This window comes from Prunus avium, chromosome 8, assembly GCF_965620075.1.
Source record: "Prunus avium chromosome 8, drPruAviu1.hap1.1, whole genome shotgun sequence".
Lineage (NCBI taxonomy): Eukaryota > Viridiplantae > Streptophyta > Magnoliopsida > Rosales > Rosaceae > Prunus > Prunus avium.
The window spans coordinates 37,754,150-37,773,578 of NC_142291.1; the positions used below are offsets into that span (position 1 = coordinate 37,754,150).

General features: G+C 39.8%; 5 protein-coding genes across 5 annotated transcripts; 4 read left to right on the top strand and 1 right to left on the bottom strand.

Moving 5' to 3' along the window:
• Positions 1–673: 673 nt before the first annotated feature.
• LOC110757445 (prunin 1 Pru du 6.0101-like) lies at positions 674–2,844 on the top strand. The gene is made up of 4 exons (XM_021959040.2): positions 674–1,030; positions 1,133–1,449; positions 1,552–2,088; positions 2,186–2,844. The coding sequence occupies exons 1-4, from the start codon at positions 739–741 to the stop codon at positions 2,588–2,590; spliced, it is 1,551 nt and encodes a 516-aa protein (XP_021814732.2). The 5' UTR covers positions 674–738; the 3' UTR covers positions 2,591–2,844.
• Positions 2,845–5,645: 2,801 nt separating this feature from the next.
• On the bottom strand, positions 5,646–7,851 carry LOC110757493 (prunin 1 Pru du 6). Its single transcript, XM_021959120.2, has 4 exons — positions 7,483–7,851; positions 7,042–7,379; positions 6,395–6,949; positions 5,646–6,260 (listed from the first exon to the last, which is right to left on the bottom strand). The coding sequence occupies exons 1-4, from the start codon at positions 7,769–7,771 to the stop codon at positions 5,856–5,858; spliced, it is 1,587 nt and encodes a 528-aa protein (XP_021814812.1). The 5' UTR covers positions 7,772–7,851; the 3' UTR covers positions 5,646–5,855.
• A 1,108-nt stretch (positions 7,852–8,959) lies between these two features.
• On the top strand, positions 8,960–11,170 carry LOC110757444 (prunin 1 Pru du 6.0101-like). The gene is made up of 4 exons (XM_021959039.2): positions 8,960–9,316; positions 9,419–9,735; positions 9,838–10,374; positions 10,472–11,170. Exons 1-4 carry the CDS (start codon positions 9,025–9,027, stop codon positions 10,874–10,876), a joined length of 1,551 nt encoding a protein of 516 aa, XP_021814731.1. The 5' UTR covers positions 8,960–9,024; the 3' UTR covers positions 10,877–11,170.
• A 2,127-nt stretch (positions 11,171–13,297) lies between these two features.
• LOC110757503 (pollen Ole e I family allergen protein) lies at positions 13,298–14,101 on the top strand. The gene is made up of 2 exons (XM_021959133.2): positions 13,298–13,523; positions 13,625–14,101. The coding sequence occupies exons 1-2, from the start codon at positions 13,381–13,383 to the stop codon at positions 13,944–13,946; spliced, it is 465 nt and encodes a 154-aa protein (XP_021814825.1). The 5' UTR covers positions 13,298–13,380; the 3' UTR covers positions 13,947–14,101.
• A 745-nt stretch (positions 14,102–14,846) lies between these two features.
• On the top strand, positions 14,847–19,405 carry LOC110757523 (mitochondrial import inner membrane translocase subunit TIM44-2). Its single transcript, XM_088245445.1, has 14 exons — positions 14,847–15,113; positions 15,229–15,335; positions 15,886–15,969; positions 16,108–16,183; positions 16,371–16,415; positions 16,505–16,915; positions 17,012–17,080; positions 17,330–17,394; positions 17,575–17,643; positions 17,736–17,808; positions 18,004–18,108; positions 18,644–18,715; positions 18,810–18,872; positions 19,056–19,405. Exons 1-14 carry the CDS (start codon positions 15,036–15,038, stop codon positions 19,185–19,187), a joined length of 1,449 nt encoding a protein of 482 aa, XP_088101571.1. The 5' UTR covers positions 14,847–15,035; the 3' UTR covers positions 19,188–19,405.
• The last annotated feature ends 24 nt before the right edge of the window (positions 19,406–19,429 follow it).

The following is a 19,429-nucleotide window of genomic DNA, read 5'->3' on the forward strand; positions in this document are numbered from 1 at the left end:
GAGAATTGGACCTTCAAGAACAATATCCAAGAGGGTTCTCTCTCTACAGATCCAAATCCAAAACCCACAACTTTAATGAAATTACGAATGGATGACCTCCACTACCACTAGTATGAATTCTTTTGTATTTTCCTGTCAAGCAAAAAGGACCAACAAGAGATCAGCTACTTAGAACAACAAAAGCAGTTCATACTTTACAAATTGATCCTATAAAAAACTTGGAAGCTTTTCTTTAAAAGAAAAAAAGGAGAGAGAATATTAGAGTGGTACCCAAATTATAATAACTCAAATATTTACTTTTACATAAAAGGAGAGAGAATATGAATGAGGATTGGCAACAAAACAATGGAACCCAACAAAACTGATCAGAGACGATCAGATGGAGTTCACGTTTCTCAGCAGGCAATGCCAAAAGGGTTTCAGAAACGCACCAATCCCAAGACAGTAAGAAAACAACAATGGCTCGAGACACCCACCTGGTTGCCACATAACTCAACTCACTTTGTTTCTTCTCTGAAGCCGAAAGCCACCTGCCCTAAACCACAAAATGAGGTGTAAACAATTCAGAGCTTCAAAGCCATGCAAGCAGAATAATGGCGAAGGATTCCTTACACTCATTTCCCTACGTGTCTCTCCCTCACCTCCTCTTCTTCACTATAAATACCAGCGCCTGCTGCTCGCCACTTCACCCATCTCAAAACCAAAGAGCTTTCTCTCTCCTTTCTGTAGTCTCCAAATATGTCTATGCCTTTAGCTCTCGCTTCTCTTTGCTTGCTTCTTCTTTTCAATGGCTGCCTGGCTTCCCGCCAGCATATATTTGGCCAGAACAAAGAGTGGCGGCTCAACCAGCTCGAGGCCCGCGAACCCGACAACCACATTCAGTCTGAGGCCGGTGTGACCGAGTCATGGAACCCCAGTGACCCGCAGTTCCAATGGGCCGGTGTCGCAGCCGTTCGACGCACCATCGAGCCCAACGGCCTTCACCTTCCCTCTTACGTCAATGCTCCCCAACTCATCTACATCGTCAAAGGTAAATTCATCGAAACACCATGTAATCAATTAATATCAACTATATATTATGCATGTTATTGAATTAATTAATTAATTAGTATTTTAATTTGGTGGGGTCCAGGTAGGGGTGTGTTAGGAGCTGTGTTTCCTGGGTGTGCCGAGACTTTTGAGGACTCTCAGCCGCAGCAATTCCAGCAGCAGCAGCAGCAGCAACAGTTCCAGCCCTCTCGCCAAGAAGGAGGACAGGGACAACAGCAGTTCCAGGGGGAGGACCAGCAAGACCGCCACCAGAAGATCCGACACATCAGAGAGGGTGACATCATCGCTTTGCCCGCCGGTGTCGCTTACTGGAGCTACAACAACGGCGAACAGCCTCTCGTGGCTGTTTCTTTCCTTGACCTCAGCAACGACCAAAACCAGCTCGACGAAGTGCCCAGGGTAAGCAATTACTTAATTAATTAATTTAAAAACATTAAATTATTTGTTTATTGACTGATTAATGACGTGGCTTGATTGGATTGGATGATGTGTTACATACAGAGATTTTACCTAGCTGGCAACCCACAAGACGAGTTTAACCCAGAAGCCGAGTTTTACATACGACAAGGCAAGCAAGGCCAGAAAGGCCAGCAAGGCAACGGCAACAACATCTTCTCCGGCTTCGACACTCAGCTCCTCGCACAGGCCCTCAACGTCAACCCAGAGACCGCGAGGAACCTCCAGGGCCAGAACGACAACAGGAACGAGATTATCAGAGTGCAGGGCCAGCTCGACTTCGTCAGCCCCTTCAGCAGGTCCGCCGGCGGCCGCGGAGGCCAAGAGAGCCAGCAGGAAGAGCAACAGAGTCAGCGTGAAAAGGAAGAGAAACAGAGGGAGCAAGAGCAGCAGGGAGGAGGCGGCCAGGACAATGGCGTTGAGGAGACTTTCTGCAGCGCCAGGCTAAGTCAGAACATCGGTGACCCTTCACGCGCCGACTTCTACAACCCTCAGGCCGGCCGCATCAGCGTCTTGAACAGTAACCAGCTCCCAATCCTCCGCCACCTACGCCTCAGCGCCGAGAAAGGTGTCCTCTACAACGTAAGTGTATATAAATATAAATACATAATTTTAACATTATAAATACAAATACAAAATTTGTTTTTGCTGATGATGATACAATATTATGTGCATGCAGAACGCTATCTACACTCCACACTGGCACATGAACGCCAACACGCTCGTGTACGCGATCAGAGGCAACGCTAGGGTTCAGGTGGTGAACGAGAACGGTGATTCCATCTTGAACGACGAGGTGAAAGAGGGACAGCTGTTTTTGATCCCCCAGAACCACGCCGTCATCACGCAGGCAGGCAACCAAGGGTTCGAGTACATTTCCTTCAAGACGGACGACAATTCCTTGACCAACACCCTAGCAGGGCGAACCTCGGTGCTAAGGGCCCTGCCAGATGAGGTGCTGCAAAACGCCTTCCGGATTTCGAGGGAGGACGCAAGGAACCTCAAGTACAACAGGCAGGAGAGCAGACTTTTGAGCGCCACTTCTCCTCCTCGTGGGAGGCTTATGTCCATCCTTGGTTATTAGATTGAGAGATGTGCATGGAGTGCGTGAGATAAGCTAAAATGTAATGCGGCACGTAGTGTTTCTTTTATTTTTATTTTTCTTTTTTTGCTTCTTTTTTTTTTTCTCTTTTTGGGGTTTCTAGGAATAAAGGTAGGTAGAGACAAGAGAATAAAAAAAAGGCCTTATATATATGGCTGTATGTAATGTACTAATGTAAGAGGAGATTGAGGTTCTAATAAGTAAGTAAATAACTACAACGTGTGGAGGCTTCTGCATGTAACGATCTATCTATCTTGCTAATAATGCTAAGATAAGTATTGTGACTTTGTAATTAGCTTATCGGGGCACATATTTTGCATATATTATCTAATTCTAGTGTCGCGCACGAGACAATTATTAATGGCATGTTTAATAATCGTCAATTATTAATGGCATCTTATTAAAATCAAGGGCATATCCAATACAAATCCCTATATTTTCTATTTTCTATCCAATATAAATCCCTATATTTTCTATTTTCTATTTCCTAGACATATACCTATCACTCTATAAATCTATGCGTAAAATCCAATTTTAAATTTAAATGACCAGTAGGATATAAGATCCCTATATTTTCTATTTTCTATCCAATATAAATCCCTATATTTTCTATTTTTTATTTCCTAGACATATACCTATCACTCTATAAATCTATACGTAAAATCCAATTTTAAATTTAAATGACCAGTAGGATATAAGAGGTCGTACTATTCCTATGTTTTTACATATTGTTGCCACTAGACTTCATATTTTATTTATAATTTATTTCAAGCATTTTATTAACTGTCATGATTGTAATTAATACTCCCTATTAATAGCATATCATCACTCCATTTCTTTTTACATTGCCACTAGACTTCATATTTTTTTTATAATTTATTTCAAGCATTTTATTAATTGTCACTAGACTTTATATTTTATTTATAATTTATTTCAAGAATTTTATTAACTGCCATAATTGTAATTAATACTCCCTATTAATAGCATATCAATCACCCCATTTCTTTTGGTTGTCATTCCCTCTCACATATCGCTCCCTAAAATTACAAACCAAAAAAAAAATTCTGTAAATTACATATCCAATAATGTACCTATTGTACCTATGAAAAATATAACTATAAATATAAATATATACATATAAAAATATAAATATACTATTTAAATACAATATAGGTATATTATTTACCAAAAAAATTAAAAAAAACTTACAAATTTCTGTACATTTTTCATAAATTAAAAATAGGCACACAATAATTTATAACAAAATATAGGTACATAGGTAAATTATTTTACAATATACCTATAAATGTGTATAGGTGCATTATTTGGAGAAAAATAGGTTCATTTAAAAAAAATTAAAAATAATAGGTATAGTGTTTTACTAGGGACATTATTAGAGAAAAAAAAATAGGTACATTATTTAGAGAAAAAATAGGTTCATTTAAAAAAAAATGTTTTTCATAAAACAAACAATAAATAGATTATCAAAATATTTTTCAACATAATTAGAATGTACAATATTATTCATAATACTATAATAAAATAGATCACTAGTTGTATAATTTATAAAGGGAAAACAACATAATTTTTGTATTAAATAAACCAAAACGTTAATCACATGTAGATTACTAATATGATAATGTGGAATTTAATATTGAATTTCAAATAAGTTTCTAAATTAATTCCTACATCTATTACAACCATTTGAACATCTTTCCAAATTCAACGTGTGTCATTAATTACACCACCGCATAACACGTTAACTTGTAAATATGGGTAGTTTTGGAATCCGAAAAATAGAATAAATCATATTTTAAGCCAGAGTAATTTGCTTACTTGGATCCTAGTCATCAGGTTTTATTTAAAAAAATTGGGTATTTTAATAGAAAAATAAAGAAAAGGGTTGTAAGTGATTAAAAATGAATTTTATGGGTCTAAGCTCAATTTACTATAAAATAAAATTAAAACTAGCAAATTAAATGACACTCAAAGTCAAAAGGTCTTGGTTATTACAGATGAAGAACATATATAACTTGAGATTAACATACGACTTGAGATTAATTATTTGTTCCACTCATGGCAAAGGTAAGATCGGAAGGTATTGTCCCACCTGCATGGACCGTTTGGTCTTATGCTCCACATGCACTCATTATCGGCACAAATCTTCCTGTCTCTCTCGTATATGTAAATGTCGAAATAGTGGAATTTGGTTCCCCATTTGAAGCTGCAAAAGAACTGGGTTGTCCCCCAAATATTGGGTTTAAATTTAAACCCATAGGTACCTTTGATGGGGACAACATGAAAACCAAGATCGTCGCCCTTGGATTTGCAATGAATGGTCATTTTTGCATCCAAATCCTTAGTCGTTCTAATAGTTTGTTTACCCGAAAAAAAACAGGATCTGCGTCGCAAGTAGTTTGGAACAACACCACCACCGACACTAGTAGAAGCAGCAACACATTTTTGATGAGCAAAGACATATTGATATTGTTTGTTTGGAAGTATGGTAAGACTTTCTTGGTGAATCAACACTTGCTTTCTTGGTCTCAACACATTTATTTTGGTCTTATCATGACACTAATGTAACGGAATCATAATTGCAAATTAATAATGTAACGGAATCATAATAAGAACGGTTTTGCTTTCTTGGTCTCTACACATTTATTTTGGTCTTAGTGTCATTCATTTTGGTCTTATCATGACACTAATGTAACGGAATCATAATAAGAACGGTTTTGTTTTCTTGGTCTCTACACATTTATTTTGGTCTTAGTGTCATTTATTTTGGTCTTATCATGACACTAATGTAACGGAATCATAATAAGAACAATATGCAACGGAATCATAATTAATATTAAGAATTTCAAAGATTCATATAGCTTTTATTTATTTTAAAAAAAAAATATTCACTTGATAGATTTCATACATGCTTTAGGCACAACTTGTCTCCCCATATTCCATGGTCCAAATTTAGTAATTATAATCGGAATCAAACAAGAAAACTAATACGAATTAAGCATGATGAAGGGTAGAAATGTTTAGAAAAAAGAAGGGAAATTTTCATTACATCATAGATTACACGTAGTACTTATTCAATTACTTGGTAGCTAGACTCTCTCCTCTTACATTATTAGTACGAAGCCATATAAGGCTCTTTTATTTATTTATATTCACTCTCAGCTTCCTAGCTTTTAGCGACTCCCAAAAAATACTACGTGCCGCATTCACTACATTTTTCTTCATACATTTACACAATTGGCCTCCTCGCGAAGAACGAACCCCGCTGCTGGCTGGAGCTTAAGGCAATGGTCTCCTGCCGGTTGTACTTGAGCTGCCTCGCTTGCTCTCGAGAAATTTGGTAGGCGTTGGCCAGCACCTCATCCGGCAGTGCACGGAGGAAGGAGGTCCGTCCAGCCATGGTGTTAATGAAGGCATTGTCCTCCGTCTTGAAGGCAATGTACTCGAACCCTTGGTTGCCGGCTTGCTGGATCACGCCGTGGTTCTGTGGGACTATGAACAACTGTCCCTGCTGCACCTCCTGGTCAAGAATTGGATCTCCGTTTTCGTTCACCACCTGAACCCTAGCATTTCCTCTGATCACGTACACCACTGAGTGGGCGTTCGCATTCCAGTGTGGGCTGTAGATACCGTTCTGCATGCATGCACAAGAATAATAATAAGAATTATCAAGATTAGAACATTAATTATTACGCATTATCAAGATAATTAGTTAATCATAATTAAATATTAATTAGCAAGTATATATATGTTTGTGTAATTGCTTACGCGGTAGAAGAAGCCTCTCTCGGCGCTGAGGCGGAGCCACCTGAGGATGGGGAGGTTGTGGCTGTTGAGGGTGCTGATGCGGCCGGCCCGGGGAGAGAAGATGTCGGCACGCTCAGGGTTGCCGATGTTCTCCTTCAACCTCAAGCTGCAGAAGGTCTCCTCAAGACCGTTGACCATCAGTTGTCCTCCTTGTTGCCCTGCATGTTGCCTCTCCTGCTGGAGCTGCTCCTGTTGTCGCTCCTCGTGCTCACGCTCCTGTTGTCCCCTTGGGGGCTGGACGAAGTCAAGGTTGCCCCTTACCCTGATGATTTGGTTCCTGTTGTCGTTCTGTCCCTGGAGGTTCCTGGCAGTCTCTTCGTTGACGTTGAGGGCCTGGGCGAGGAGCTGTGTGTTGAAGCCGGAGAAGACGTTGTTGCCGTTTCCTTGTTGTTCTTGTTGTCCGGGACGTCCGAATGGTTGCTGCTGTTCCTGTTTCCCTTGCACACCCTGCTGGCGGGGTTGGCTTTGGCCTTGTTGGTTAAACTCATTCTCTGGATTACCAGCTAGATAGAATTTCTACATATGAGATAAAGGTAGAGTTAGTTAAATAAATAATTTAATTGAATGGGGATTTTGTTAATTAAATAATTATGCAATAATTTATGTACCCTTGGGTATTGGTCGAGCTGGTTGTGATCGCTGCTGACGTGGAAAAGGTTGACGGCAACAAGCTCCTGGTCGCCGTCGTTGTAGGACCAGTAGGCGACTCCGGCAGGGATGGCGATGACATCACCCTCACGGATGCGGCGGGTCTTCTGGTGGCGGTCGAGCTGTTCGAATTGTTGTTGTTGTTGTTGCTGGCGCCCTTGTTCGCCTTGCTGCTGCTGTTGTTGTTGTTGTTCCTGTTCCTGCTGGCGCCCCTGTTGTTCTTGCTGCTGAGAAGACTGCTGAGACTCTTCGAAAGTCTCAGGGCACCCAGAGAACACTGCCCCTAGAACACCCCTACCTGCACACCCATGCATGCAATATTTTATTAGTAAACTAACAACTCAATTAATTAGTCTCGTAATTTAATGGTTAATTAATTAGATCTAGTAATAACACGTGACCTTGGACGACGTAGATGAGTTGAGGGGCGTTGGAGTAGGAGGGCAAGTGTAGGCCGTTGCGCTGAATGGTGATTCGAGAGGCGGCGACTCCTGCACACTGAAAGTCGTCCTGGTTGAAGTTCCAGGTCTCGATCTGACCCGCCTCCGCCTGGATGCGGTTGTCGGGTTCGCGGGCTTGGAGCTGGTTGAGCTGGCACTGGTTCTGCGGACTCAACTGGGACTGACGTGCCGCTAAGCAGCCATTGAAAACCAGAAGCAAGCAAAGCGAAAAAACGAAAGCCTTAGCCATAACACAAGGAATGAGAAGGAGATAGATGACTTGTGATTCGAGCTCACTTGTATCTTGTGTTTGAGATGGTGAAGCAACGAGCGGTAGGCGCTGGTATTTGTAGGAGGGAAAATGAGTTGAGGCGTGGACACGTAGAGTTTCGTGTGTAAGGCATCTTTTGCCATTCTTCTACTTGCATGGCTTTGAGGCTTTGAATTGTTAACACCTCATTTTGTGTAGCAGGGGCAGCAGGCTATATGCGGCAACCAGCGGTGGGGTTCCTCGTCAATATTGTTGTCTGGTTCTGAGCTTGATTTGCACCTGGCCGTTTGGTGAAGTAAAATTCATGGGACTTGGGATCCGAACCCGGGCCCATATGACTGTGCGTGCTTGGTGAGAAACGTGAACTCCACCTGATTGTCTGTGATGAGTTTAATTGGTTTTTTTTGTTTAAATGTTTGGTCAAATTTGTTTTACTCGGAACAAATTGTTAAGCCTCTGCTCTATAAGAAATAAAAAACGTTGTTTTGTGAACTAAAACGCAATCTTTTGGCTTAGTTGAGCCAAGAGGGTTCTCTCTCTACAGTTCCAAATCCAAAACCCACAACTTCAATGAAATTACGAATGAATGACCTCCACTACCACTAGTATGAATTCTTTTGTATTTTCCTGTCAAGCAAAAAGGCCAACAAGAGATCAGCTACTTAGAACAACAAAAGCATTTCATACTTTACAAATTGATCCTATAAAAAACTTGGAAGCTTTTCTTTAAAAGAAAAAAAGGAGAGAGAATATTAGAGTGGTACCCAAATTATAATAACTCAAATATTTACTTTTACATAAAAGGAGAGAGAATATGAATGAGGATTGGCAACAAAACAATGGAACCCACCAAAACTGATCAGAGACGATCAGATGGAGTTCACGTTTCTCAGCAGGCAATGCCAAAAGGGTTTCAGAAACGCACCAATCCCAAGACAGTAAGAAAACAACAATGGCTCGAGACACCCACCTGGTTGCCACATAACTCAACTCACTTTGTTTCTTCTCTGAAGCCGAAAGCCACCTGCCCTAAACCACAAAATGAGGTGTAAACAATTCAGAGCTTCAAAGCCATGCAAGCAGAATAATGGCGAAGGATTCCTTACACTCATTTCCCTACGTGTCTCTCCCTCACCTCCTCTTCTTCACTATAAATACCAGCGCCTGCTGCTCGCCGCTTCACCCATCTCAAAACCAAAGAGCTTTCTCTCTCCTTTCTGTAGTCTCCAAATATGTCTATGCCTTTAGCTCTCGCTTCTCTTTGCTTGCTTCTTCTTTTCAATGGCTGCCTGGCTTCCCGCCAGCATATATTTGGCCAGAACAAAGAGTGGCGGCTCAACCAGCTCGAGGCCCGCGAACCCGACAACCACATTCAGTCTGAGGCCGGTGTGACCGAGTCATGGAACCCCAATGACCCGCAGTTCCAATGGGCCGGTGTCGCAGCCGTTCGACGCACCATCGAGCCCAACGGCCTTCACCTTCCCTCTTACGTCAATGCTCCCCAACTCATCTACATCGTCAAAGGTAAATTCATCGAAACACCATGTAATCAATTAATATCAACTATATATTATGCATGTTATTGAATTAATTAATTAATTAATATTTTAATTTGGTGGGGTCCAGGTAGGGGTGTGTTAGGAGCTGTGTTTCCTGGGTGTGCCGAGACTTTTGAGGACTCTCAGCCGCAGCAATTCCAGCAGCAGCAGCAGCAGCAACAGTTCCAGCCCTCTCGCCAAGAAGGAGGACAGGGACAACAGCAGTTCCAGGGCGAGGACCAGCAAGACCGCCACCAGAAAATCCGACACATCAGAGAGGGTGACATCATCGCTTTGCCCGCCGGTGTCGCTTACTGGAGCTACAACAACGGCGAACAGCCTCTCGTGGCTGTTTCTTTCCTTGACCTCAGCAACGACCAAAACCAGCTCGACGAAGTGCCCAGGGTAAGCAATTACTTAATTAATTAATTTAAAAACATTAAATTATTTGTTTATTGACTGATTAATGATGTGGCTTGATTGGATTGGATGATGTGTTACATACAGAGATTTTACCTAGCTGGCAACCCACAAGACGAGTTTAACCCAGAAGCCGAGTTTTACATACGACAAGGCAAGCAAGGCCAGAAAGGCCAGCAAGGCAACGGCAACAACATCTTCTCCGGCTTCGACACTCAGCTCCTCGCACAGGCTCTCAACGTCAACTCAGAGACCGCGAGGAACCTCCAGGGCCAGAACGACAACAGGAACGAGATTATCAGAGTGCAGGGCCAGCTCGACTTCGTCAGCCCCTTCAGCAGGTCCGCCGGCGGCCGCGGAGGCCAAGAGAGCCAGCAGGAAGAGCAACAGAGTCAGCGTGAAAAGGAAGAGAAACAGAGGGAGCAAGAGCAGCAGGGAGGAGGCGGCCAGGACAATGGCGTTGAGGAGACTTTCTGCAGCGCCAGGCTCAGTCAGAACATCGGTGACCCTTCACGCGCCGACTTCTACAACCCTCAGGCCGGCCGCATCAGCGTCGTGAACAGTAACCAGCTCCCAATCCTCCGCCACCTACGCCTCAGCGCCGAGAAAGGTGTCCTCTACAACGTAAGTGTATATAAATATAAATACATAATTTTAACATTATAAATACAAATACAAAATTTGTTTTTGCTGATGATGATACAATATTATGTGCATGCAGAACGCTATCTACACTCCACACTGGCACATGAACGCCAACACGCTCGTGTACGCGATCAGAGGCAACGCTAGGGTTCAGGTGGTGAACGAGAACGGTGATTCCATCTTGAACGACGAGGTGAAAGAGGGACAGCTGTTTTTGATCCCCCAGAACCACGCCGTCATCACGCAGGCAGGCAACCAAGGGTTCGAGTACATTTCCTTCAAGACGGACGACAATTCCTTGACCAACAACCTAGCGGGGCGAACCTCTGTGCTAAGGGCCCTGCCAGATGAGGTGCTGCAAAACGCCTTCCGGATTTCGAGGGAGGACGCAAGGAACCTTAAGTACAACAGGCAGGAGAGCAGACTTTTGAGCGCCACTTCTCCTCCTCGCGGGAGGCTTATGTCCGTCCTTGGTTATTAGATTGAGAGATGTGCATGGAGTGCGTGAGATAAGCTAAAATGTAATGCGGCACGTAGTGTTTCTTTTTTTTTTTTCTTTTTTTTTTTTCTGTTTTTGGGGTTTCTAGGAATAAAGGTAGGTAGAGACAAGAGAATAAAAAAAAGGCCTTATATATGTATATATATGGCTGTACATAATGTACTAATTATGTAAGAGGAGATTGAGCTTCTAATAAGTAAGTAAATAACTACTACGTGGGCTTCTGCATGTAACGATCTATCTATCTTGCTAATAAAAGCGCTTTAATTTTGTTTATTTCTGTGCTCTAATGCCAAGATAAGTATTGTGACTTTGTAATAATTAGCTTATCGAACGTGGGCTTCTGCATGTAACGATCTATCTATCTTGCTAATAAAAGCGCTTTAATTTTGTTTATTTCTGTGCTCTAATGCCAAGATAAGTATTGTGACTTTGTAATAATTAGCTTATCGGGGCACATATTAAAATCAAGATCTTATCTAATATAGATCCCTATATTTTCTATTTTCTAGACATATACCTATCATTCTATAAATTTATGCGTAAAATTCAATTTTATTTTAAATTTAAATGACCAGTAGCATATAGAATGATAAATTTATGCGTAAAATTCAATTTCATTTCAAATTTAAATGACCAGTAGCATATAAGAAGTCGTAGTATTCCTGATTGTCTGTGATTAGTTTTGTTGTTCTGTTATTCTTACATCTTCTCACACCAACACCACCAGATACTCTTCAATTTTGTTGTTCTCAACTTTTATGCCAAACCAACCCTCTGATTAACTAGTTTACTTTATTACTTGGTTGGTACCACTTTAAAAAATTCTATATCTTCTTCTTTTTATTGGGTATTTGAAACTTGGAAACTTTATGAATTTTTGACCGTCGCGCTTATATTCTGAAAGATGAAAGTTGACATGTCATCCATATGTGGTTTATAGGGGTTCCGTCATCTATTGACCGTCGCGTTTTAACATTATTGTTGGTGCTTGTATAATATGCTTTTATCTATGCGCTCTTCCTTCCGAATCTTACAGGAAAGTACTTCACTAATCTTTGCAGGCCTAAAGGATTGCATGAGAAAATGATATTCCTATGTTGAAGGCATTGAAGAATTGCTTCATTTCTAATTCCTGAATGTCCTAGCCTTCCCTCCTCCTGAACTTATCTTCATAAATAAAAATAAAAATTGCTTCATTCATATTGAAGATTACAACTATGAGATATGCATGCCTTCACAAACTATCCCATCTGGTTAGATGAAATTTATATATGAAGTTTTCTCTTATTAAGTCAGTTTATCATTTTATTCAGGTAAAAATGTAGTGGTCCCTCAAATAAGACCCGATTTTACTTTTAGTGTCTCATCTTCCAAAATTGTTATGATGGTGCTTTAACTATATGCCTCGACTTTCAGAACTCGTCATTTCCATCGACTTTTTCGTGAAAAATAGGGTTGTATTTGTCTTTTCATGTGTTGGATTCTTAATCAGCACAACTCAGCCCCAACAACCACCTCTCTCCTCCAGCCATCCTTCACAGATCTAACCTCACAGACCCACTCCGACCTTGACCCACTCTCTCCTTCTCTCATTTTCTTCCTCCTTCTGTTCGTCAATCTCCTCCTCCCAACCTTTTTCATCAATTGGTCTTCCTCTCAATCAATTAAACAATCTAAACAAAACCCAAAAGGATCATTGGAGAGAGTGAGATAGAGAGTTGTCGTTGGGTTTAGATAGAATGAGGTGGTGACTAGATAAAAGTCTTATTTGCCCTAAAATTTGATATAAATTTTCCAACTTGCCCTTAATTTTGATAGAAGATTTAACGGAATTAACGGAAGAACGAGTGGTGCAACGCAATATCTAAATGAAGGATGACCATAACAATATTTTGCGTTAAGGGACGAAAAGTAAAGTAGAGTCTTATTTGTGTATAAAACCCCCTCCTCCAATTTCTTATACGCAACAAAAGCGTAGCTAGACTAGAAAAACATGAAGCTTAGAAGAAAGAACCCTTCACAAGTGAGAAGTTTTTGAGTGTTTCATGTTTTAGCATCACATATTGTTACTAATTCATATAATATAATATTAATAAAACAAATATTACAACATCAATAAATTAGTAAAACCACGTGCTAGTAACGGACACTAAAGATTACTCTCTCACCTCGTTACACTTTGTCACTTCTCTTTAGAGAAGTTAATGTGACATGTCCAATCTGATGAACGCATATAAACATGTTCCAACACACCTAGATCTTTTGCACGTGGACCTAAGCCAAAGACAATTTCACCCTCCACTAATTTAAAAATCAGATGGCAATAAAAAACATACAACCGTACAAGGGTAAATTGGTAAAACCGGACTGGACCAAGTGCATTAAAAAAAGACAGAGAGAGAGAGAGAGCAAGTTTGAAACCGAGTCATGCCAAATATTCTCAGCAGCACAAACTCAGATCCTAAACCAAACAACGAGAAGATATGTTGAGGCCTTCTCAACTGGGTCAACTCGTTCTTCTTCTTCTTCTTCTTCTTCTTATTGCTTGCTCTGTACCCTCAACAACAGCCAAAACCCAAAGGCCAGGCTTTCTCTTCACAAGAACCACAGGAAGATGCACTCCACAGTAAGCACTCTCTCTCTCTCTCTCTCTCTCTCTCTCTTGTGGTGAAGTTACTGAAATGCCCATTGTGTCCTATAATGATGGTGTTCATTTGTGTTGCACAGCTATTGGGGGAGCAGGAGGGAGGCGTGGCCGAGGATGGTCCCACAGACATCAACGGTGTCGAAGGTGTTCGGATCAAGAGCCTACGAACGGTACAGATCTGATCTGACGCTACTGGAAGCGACGGTCAGGAACGACGAGGAGAACGTTTACCCTAGGCTGCTGAAGCAGGCGAGCGCCGCCCTCCTGAACTCTTACGCCAGGAAGGGGTTTCCGTACAGTGCTTGGGAGGTGAAGACTTTGGTCATTCAAGCTCTGGTGTCGGATAAGGCTGCAGCCCTTCAAGCCCAGCGCTTCTCCGTTGCCAATGAGGCTTGCCATTAGCAACCCATCTGTGTTTTTTTGTTTCAGTTGCTTTAGTTCCATCTAGTTTCATGTGGGCCCAAATACTAAATAGAATACTTCATTCTTGATGATGGGTTGAAAGCTTGACACTTTATGTTTTGGCAATGGCAAATCAAATCCAGTTTGAAAATCTAGTTGCATATTGATCATTTGAGACTCACTATATGAGTGGTTGAAATTTTGAATTGAACTTATATTATTTGGTCATGATCAAATCAAATCTTTATGTACTGTCACTATTTTCCTTTTCTTGAATAGTTTCTGGATGTTGATTGATGAAGTAAAAATTCACCTTCAAAATTTATTTGGCATTAAAATTACCAAGTAGAGAAGAATTTTACATGCTACATCAACCTACATTTGACGGGAGGATACTAATTTTAAAAATCCTATTAAAAGGGGTAATAATATACTAAATTCACACATATTATACAGATATTAGGGCTTGAACTCATTACATTGTTTGCTTCAACTCAGTACATTAGTGTCCTTTGCCTAAGCTTAAAAATCCTTGTGAATCTCAAGTTATTAATTTGGTTTGATTTTTATAAGTGTTATTAATAGGGAAATTTCATTCATTAAAAGGAAATAGGTCAAGTTACATTTTTATCACTGTAATTTGACTCATGTTTAACTTTGGCCTTGTCATTTTAATTGTGTTTTATAGACCAATTAAATCCTACAAATATAAATATTTAAGAAAAAATTGAAGAAATTATTGCATTTTGGGTAAAAAATAATAATAATCGGGGTAAAAACTATGAGTTGGGCTTTCCCATTAACAGGCCTTTTTCAGAAAACAGTATTGGGCCAATGGGACATCTCCAAAATCTGGTGGGAAAAGGAAACAGAAACCCTAGAGAGTCGAGGCCTGGTTTGGTTTGTGAAAGTGTAACTTTCACGTTCATCTCCTTCTTCCTTCGTCCCTTTCTTCCTTCCCAAGTTGGGACACTGGCTACTAATTCAGACACCCACCCTTCAAATTTTTCCAAGGTAAAAACAAAACGGAAAAAGAAAAAAGCTATCGTTTTTTCTCTGTTTGAGAAAATTTAGCCTGCCCCCAATTTGATGGCTGCTAGAAAGCTAGTGCGAGATTTGCACCTTTACAGACAACCCTTCTTTCATCAGCTGACCCCCCAACAACAGGTTCGTTCCTTTGGAAGAAGTTTCGAATCAAAGTTTCAAACTTTTTAAGTATGTTTTGGGTTAATTTAATATCTTTTTTTTTATTGGGTTGGGGGTTTTGAATTTGATGAGATAGGTTTCAAGCACGAGAATTCGGTTGATTTCAGCTAATGGGTATTCGGCGAGTCGTCGATTCAGTGTCTTCAATGAATTTTCGAAGCAAGTCAAAGGCGAAGCTACCAAGTATCTCTCTTTCACTCACTCTGTTTTACATGTTTAATATGTATATATGTATGTACATTTGTATTGTATGTTATGGCATTTACATTGGTAAAGCATATTGGGCTGCCAAAAGCTGAGGAGTTCTTTTAATGTAATATGTATCTGCTATTTTAATTGGTTTTTTTGTTTAAATGTTTGGTCAAATTTGTTTTACTCGGAACAAATTGTTAAGCCTCTGGTCTATAAGAAATAAAAAACGTTGTTTCGTGAACTAAAACGCAATCTTTTGGCTTAGTTGAGCTGTTTTGCGTTAGACATGTGGTTTTTATGAGATATAAATCCTTGTGCAGCTGACTCTCAATTTACAGTGAGCAACTTGTAGTACTGGCTTGAGTCTCCATTTCCGTTAGGAAGTAAAACTTAATAGCATCTTTCTAGTTTGCCAGTTGGTTTTTAAAATCGCCGCAGAATTGTTTTCTCTTCTTAGTTTTTTAATCATTATGAAATTTTCTTCTGCTATTGTCATTATTATTGAGAGTCATTATGCTCACATCCATTGCCCTGGTTGCAGGAATCCAGAATTTCAACAGTCAGTTAAGGAGCTGAAAGAGAAAGCAGAAGAGCTGAAAGGCGTTAAAGAAGACCTGAAAGTGAGGTAATTATTTGATATTTTCACTTCCTGCCATGATAAATTTTAGTATTCTAGTATATAGGCTGAGACATACCCTTGTATGTCAAGTCTGGCTGGGTACTTCCAAATGGAGGCTCTGAGATGGTGAAATGGCGAATGCAGAACGAAGCAGACAACAGAGCAGCTATACAAGCAGGTGGATGGTGCGTGGACAGAGGCTGAAGCAGCAGCAAAGAAGGTCTCATTTCAAATGCCTTAAAATCTGTAGTGCTTCTATATGTTAGAATTCTCGATGGCAACTTCTGTGCAAATATTATGTTGTTTCTGGTGCATATCATTGTTGTTCAGTCTGGATTTGTTCGTCATTTTTTATCATAAGAAACTTGCATCTGTTCTCAAATTTACATTGATAATTATGGCTGCAGGTTTCTGCCAATGTAAAAGAGAAGATCACAGCTGCCACAGAGGAGGTCTGCTTTTTTACCTCTTGCATCTGCACTGCTATATACTTTGATCTGCTGGAATTCATTTGATGTTTACTTCTTTTTGTTCTATGCAGGTCAAAGGAACCTTTGGAATTGGGAACGAACAGGCTTCAGGGCCTTCTGGTGCTAAATCTGAGAATTTCGCTGATGCAGAAGATGTAACAAATGCCTCATCTGGGGAACAGAAACGCCAGGAGTCAGGGTCTAGTAATACTGAAGAAACATTATTTGGCAAATTTAGGTCAAGTGTCTCTTCCTCGTATTTTTCCTCTGCTTTCTCTAGAGTTAAGGAAGCAAAGTTTATTGACATGGCTAAAAAGGGATATGACATTGTAAAGGATGAGTTAAGTGGTAATCCAACTAAGAGAAAGCACCTGGAGTACGATCCTTCTACCACCCCTCAAGTTGAAGTAAGTACAAGAACGGACATTGTTGCTGTACCCCAATCTCGCTGGAGTAAAAAGTGGGAGGCTTTCAGAATGAAGGTGAAATTTCTTTCTGCCCATTAAATATTACAAAAAAAGTTATATCTAGTTGTCTTTCCTCTTATTTGATTTTTTTGTTTGTATTCTCTTACCTAGATGCAAGGTAATCCTATATTCAAGCGTTTTGATGAATTACGTAAACCTGTTACGTCAAAAACCCAGGAGGTAAATTCCAATTCAATTATTGTTTCTGTTCTTTAAAAAAAAACTCCACTTCGTACTTCATGTTTTTGAGTGGATAAGACATGCTGTATTATGTATTGCTTCTGTTTTTTTTTCATGTTACGGCAGGCATGGATGTTGTCATAAAACTCTATTGAATAGAATTTTAGTTGGCCGTATGTTTGACAACTTGTTTATATGTACCACCTGTCTTGAGATTGCTGTATTGCTTGTCTTTGTTGAAATTGGCAGATTGCTGAGGACATGCGGGAACATTGGGAGACAAGCGATAGTCCAATTGTTCACAAAATTCAGGAGTATGCTGCTAAACTTTGTTTACTTCTTCTTTTGCTCACTATCTGCGAATAATAGTTTTTTTTTTCTTCTGAGGGAGGGTTGTAAATGTTCTTTGTTTTGCCCCCAGAAAATTATAATTTTTTCGCTAAAGAGTTAATTGTAAATATTTGAGTGCTGAATTGACCATTTTCCTTTGACAGTTTAAATGAAACTATTTTTCAAGAAACAGATACTGCTGCATCAATCAAGGAGATACGCCGCCGAGATCCGTATGATCGCATTGCCATTTGCTGCTTCTTATCATACTTATTTGAATAACTTGATTAATATATTTTCTAATTGTAATGTTTGGATGGATTAGATCCTTCTCTTTACCAGACTTTGTGGCAGAAGTACAGGATGCTGTCAAACCTGTGCTTAATGCTTACATCAAGGTTAGTGCTGTGAGAGCTGAGCTTGTTTAGGTTCCATCCCCAATCTCTCTCTCTCCTCTCATCTTTTGTTTTTGTTTTGGTTTTTTTTTTTTGTGTTCATGGTTTTCAGTCAACGTATCATCATCTCAATGTTGGTCCATGTGAGTGCCATTATAGTTTCTCATCTTTATGTAATAACGTGCATTTTAAATGTAGGGAGATGTTGAGACATTGAAGAAGTATTGTAGCAAGGAGGTGATTGAGCGGTGTAAAGCTGAGCATGATGGTTTCCGAAGCCATGGAATCTTTTTTGATCACAAGGTAGAAAACTTGCTTCCTCCTACATATTAGTGTCTCCATGTCAATTATAGTTGCATTCTATACTGATGGGATGTTAATTAGGAACACATGTCAAATAGTATTGATCTTTGGGTGGAGAATAGACTTCATTAACGATGAGAAGTGAGGTTGGAGGTATATAATGACTTAATGAAAAATGAGAAGTGAGATTGGAGGTAAATAACTTAAAACATTGAGGATGGGACTGAAACTTTAATATATCAATTTTTCAGAAGAGAACGTTAATATATCTCTTCTCTTATTTAGCCACATCTTCTCAAATAATGTGGCAACATTATTCACAATGCCAGCTCATTTATCATGACTTTGAGAGTTGAGGTTACTAAATAGCGACTTTTGTATGCTAGTGTCATTAACTGTAGTTTGGTGACAAGTCATTTCTACCCTAAATTTAGTTCTATACACTGAGATGGTAGAAGTGAGTGATGGAAGCATTTTCAGGGCGTATGCTGTATATGTTGTCATGCAGCTAATTTTGATTTTTTTGGGGGTGCAGATTCTACATATATCTGATGCAGAAGTAAGAGAGACGAAAATGATGGGAGACTCTCCCATAATCATTGTAATGGTAGGCATTTTCTTTTCTATTTTTCTGTTTTTGTTCTAAGTTTTATTTAATAACAGAAGCTGATAGTGATGGCTCTTTTCGGTGAATTTAACAGTTCCGAACACAGCAAGTGTATTGTGTACGTGATAAAAATGGTGCAGTAACAGATGGTGGCAAGGTAAATATTATTCGTTTTCTCACACACACACACCCCTATCCACACACATTATATTAAATGCGTTATATTCCCCCCTTGAACCACAATTCTCTATAAAAGCATGCACGGTTGTGTCATTACTCTGCTTATTGGATATTTTATATGTACGAACTCATGTTTTGTCGAATCGTATTGTTTCATTAGGACACAATCCACACTGTGTATTATGCCTGGGCCATGCAACAGGTGGATCCTGAAGAACTTGGTGAAGGTGCTATTTACCCTATATGGAGGGTAAGAGAGATGCAGCAATTTGGAGTTCAAGCCCTTATTTAGTTCACAAAATTCTGACCATATCGATGGACGTTGTAGCATTTTTATTGCTCAAAATGTCTTTTTGTTTCTTTTTTCTCGTGTTAGAACTTCTCTGGGTTTTGTTATTCACTGCCAGGAAGTTCTGTAGTAGATTACTTCTCATTTTGTTGTTAGTATCAATTAAGTGTAGTTTTGTACTACGCACAATTATAAATTTTAAAGAAAGGTTTTCTCCATTCTCTCTTGCTCGTCTCCTCTATAAA

What these genes read in the sequence shown, in the direction of transcription:
- LOC110757445 (XM_021959040.2), top strand. Translation starts at nt 739, where the DNA reads ATGTCTATGCCTTTAGCTCTCGCTTCTCTTTGCTTGCTTCTTCTTTTC. An exon ending in ACTCATCTACATCGTCAAAG is followed by an intron (nt 1,031 to 1,132) that starts GTAAATTCATCG and finishes GGTGGGGTCCAG; the next exon opens with GTAGGGGTGTGTTAGGAGCT. An exon ending in AGAAAGGTGTCCTCTACAAC is followed by an intron (nt 2,089 to 2,185) that starts GTAAGTGTATAT and finishes ATGTGCATGCAG; the next exon opens with AACGCTATCTACACTCCACA.
- LOC110757493 (XM_021959120.2), bottom strand. Translation starts at nt 7,771, where the DNA reads ATGGCTAAGGCTTTCGTTTTTTCGCTTTGCTTGCTTCTGGTTTTCAAT. An exon ending in ACTCATCTACGTCGTCCAAG is followed by an intron (nt 7,380 to 7,482) that starts GTCACGTGTTAT and finishes ATGGGTGTGCAG; the next exon opens with GTAGGGGTGTTCTAGGGGCA. An exon ending in AGAGAGGCTTCTTCTACCGC is followed by an intron (nt 6,261 to 6,394) that starts GTAAGCAATTAC and finishes GCATGCATGCAG; the next exon opens with AACGGTATCTACAGCCCACA.
- LOC110757444 (XM_021959039.2), top strand. Translation starts at nt 9,025, where the DNA reads ATGTCTATGCCTTTAGCTCTCGCTTCTCTTTGCTTGCTTCTTCTTTTC. An exon ending in ACTCATCTACATCGTCAAAG is followed by an intron (nt 9,317 to 9,418) that starts GTAAATTCATCG and finishes GGTGGGGTCCAG; the next exon opens with GTAGGGGTGTGTTAGGAGCT. An exon ending in AGCTCGACGAAGTGCCCAGG is followed by an intron (nt 9,736 to 9,837) that starts GTAAGCAATTAC and finishes TGTTACATACAG; the next exon opens with AGATTTTACCTAGCTGGCAA.
- LOC110757503 (XM_021959133.2), top strand. Translation starts at nt 13,381, where the DNA reads ATGTTGAGGCCTTCTCAACTGGGTCAACTCGTTCTTCTTCTTCTTCTT. An exon ending in ACAGGAAGATGCACTCCACA is followed by an intron (nt 13,524 to 13,624) that starts GTAAGCACTCTC and finishes TGTGTTGCACAG; the next exon opens with CTATTGGGGGAGCAGGAGGG.
- LOC110757523 (XM_088245445.1), top strand. Translation starts at nt 15,036, where the DNA reads ATGGCTGCTAGAAAGCTAGTGCGAGATTTGCACCTTTACAGACAACCC. An exon ending in CTCCCATAATCATTGTAATG is followed by an intron (nt 18,716 to 18,809) that starts GTAGGCATTTTC and finishes TGAATTTAACAG; the next exon opens with TTCCGAACACAGCAAGTGTA. An exon ending in CAGTAACAGATGGTGGCAAG is followed by an intron (nt 18,873 to 19,055) that starts GTAAATATTATT and finishes TTGTTTCATTAG; the next exon opens with GACACAATCCACACTGTGTA.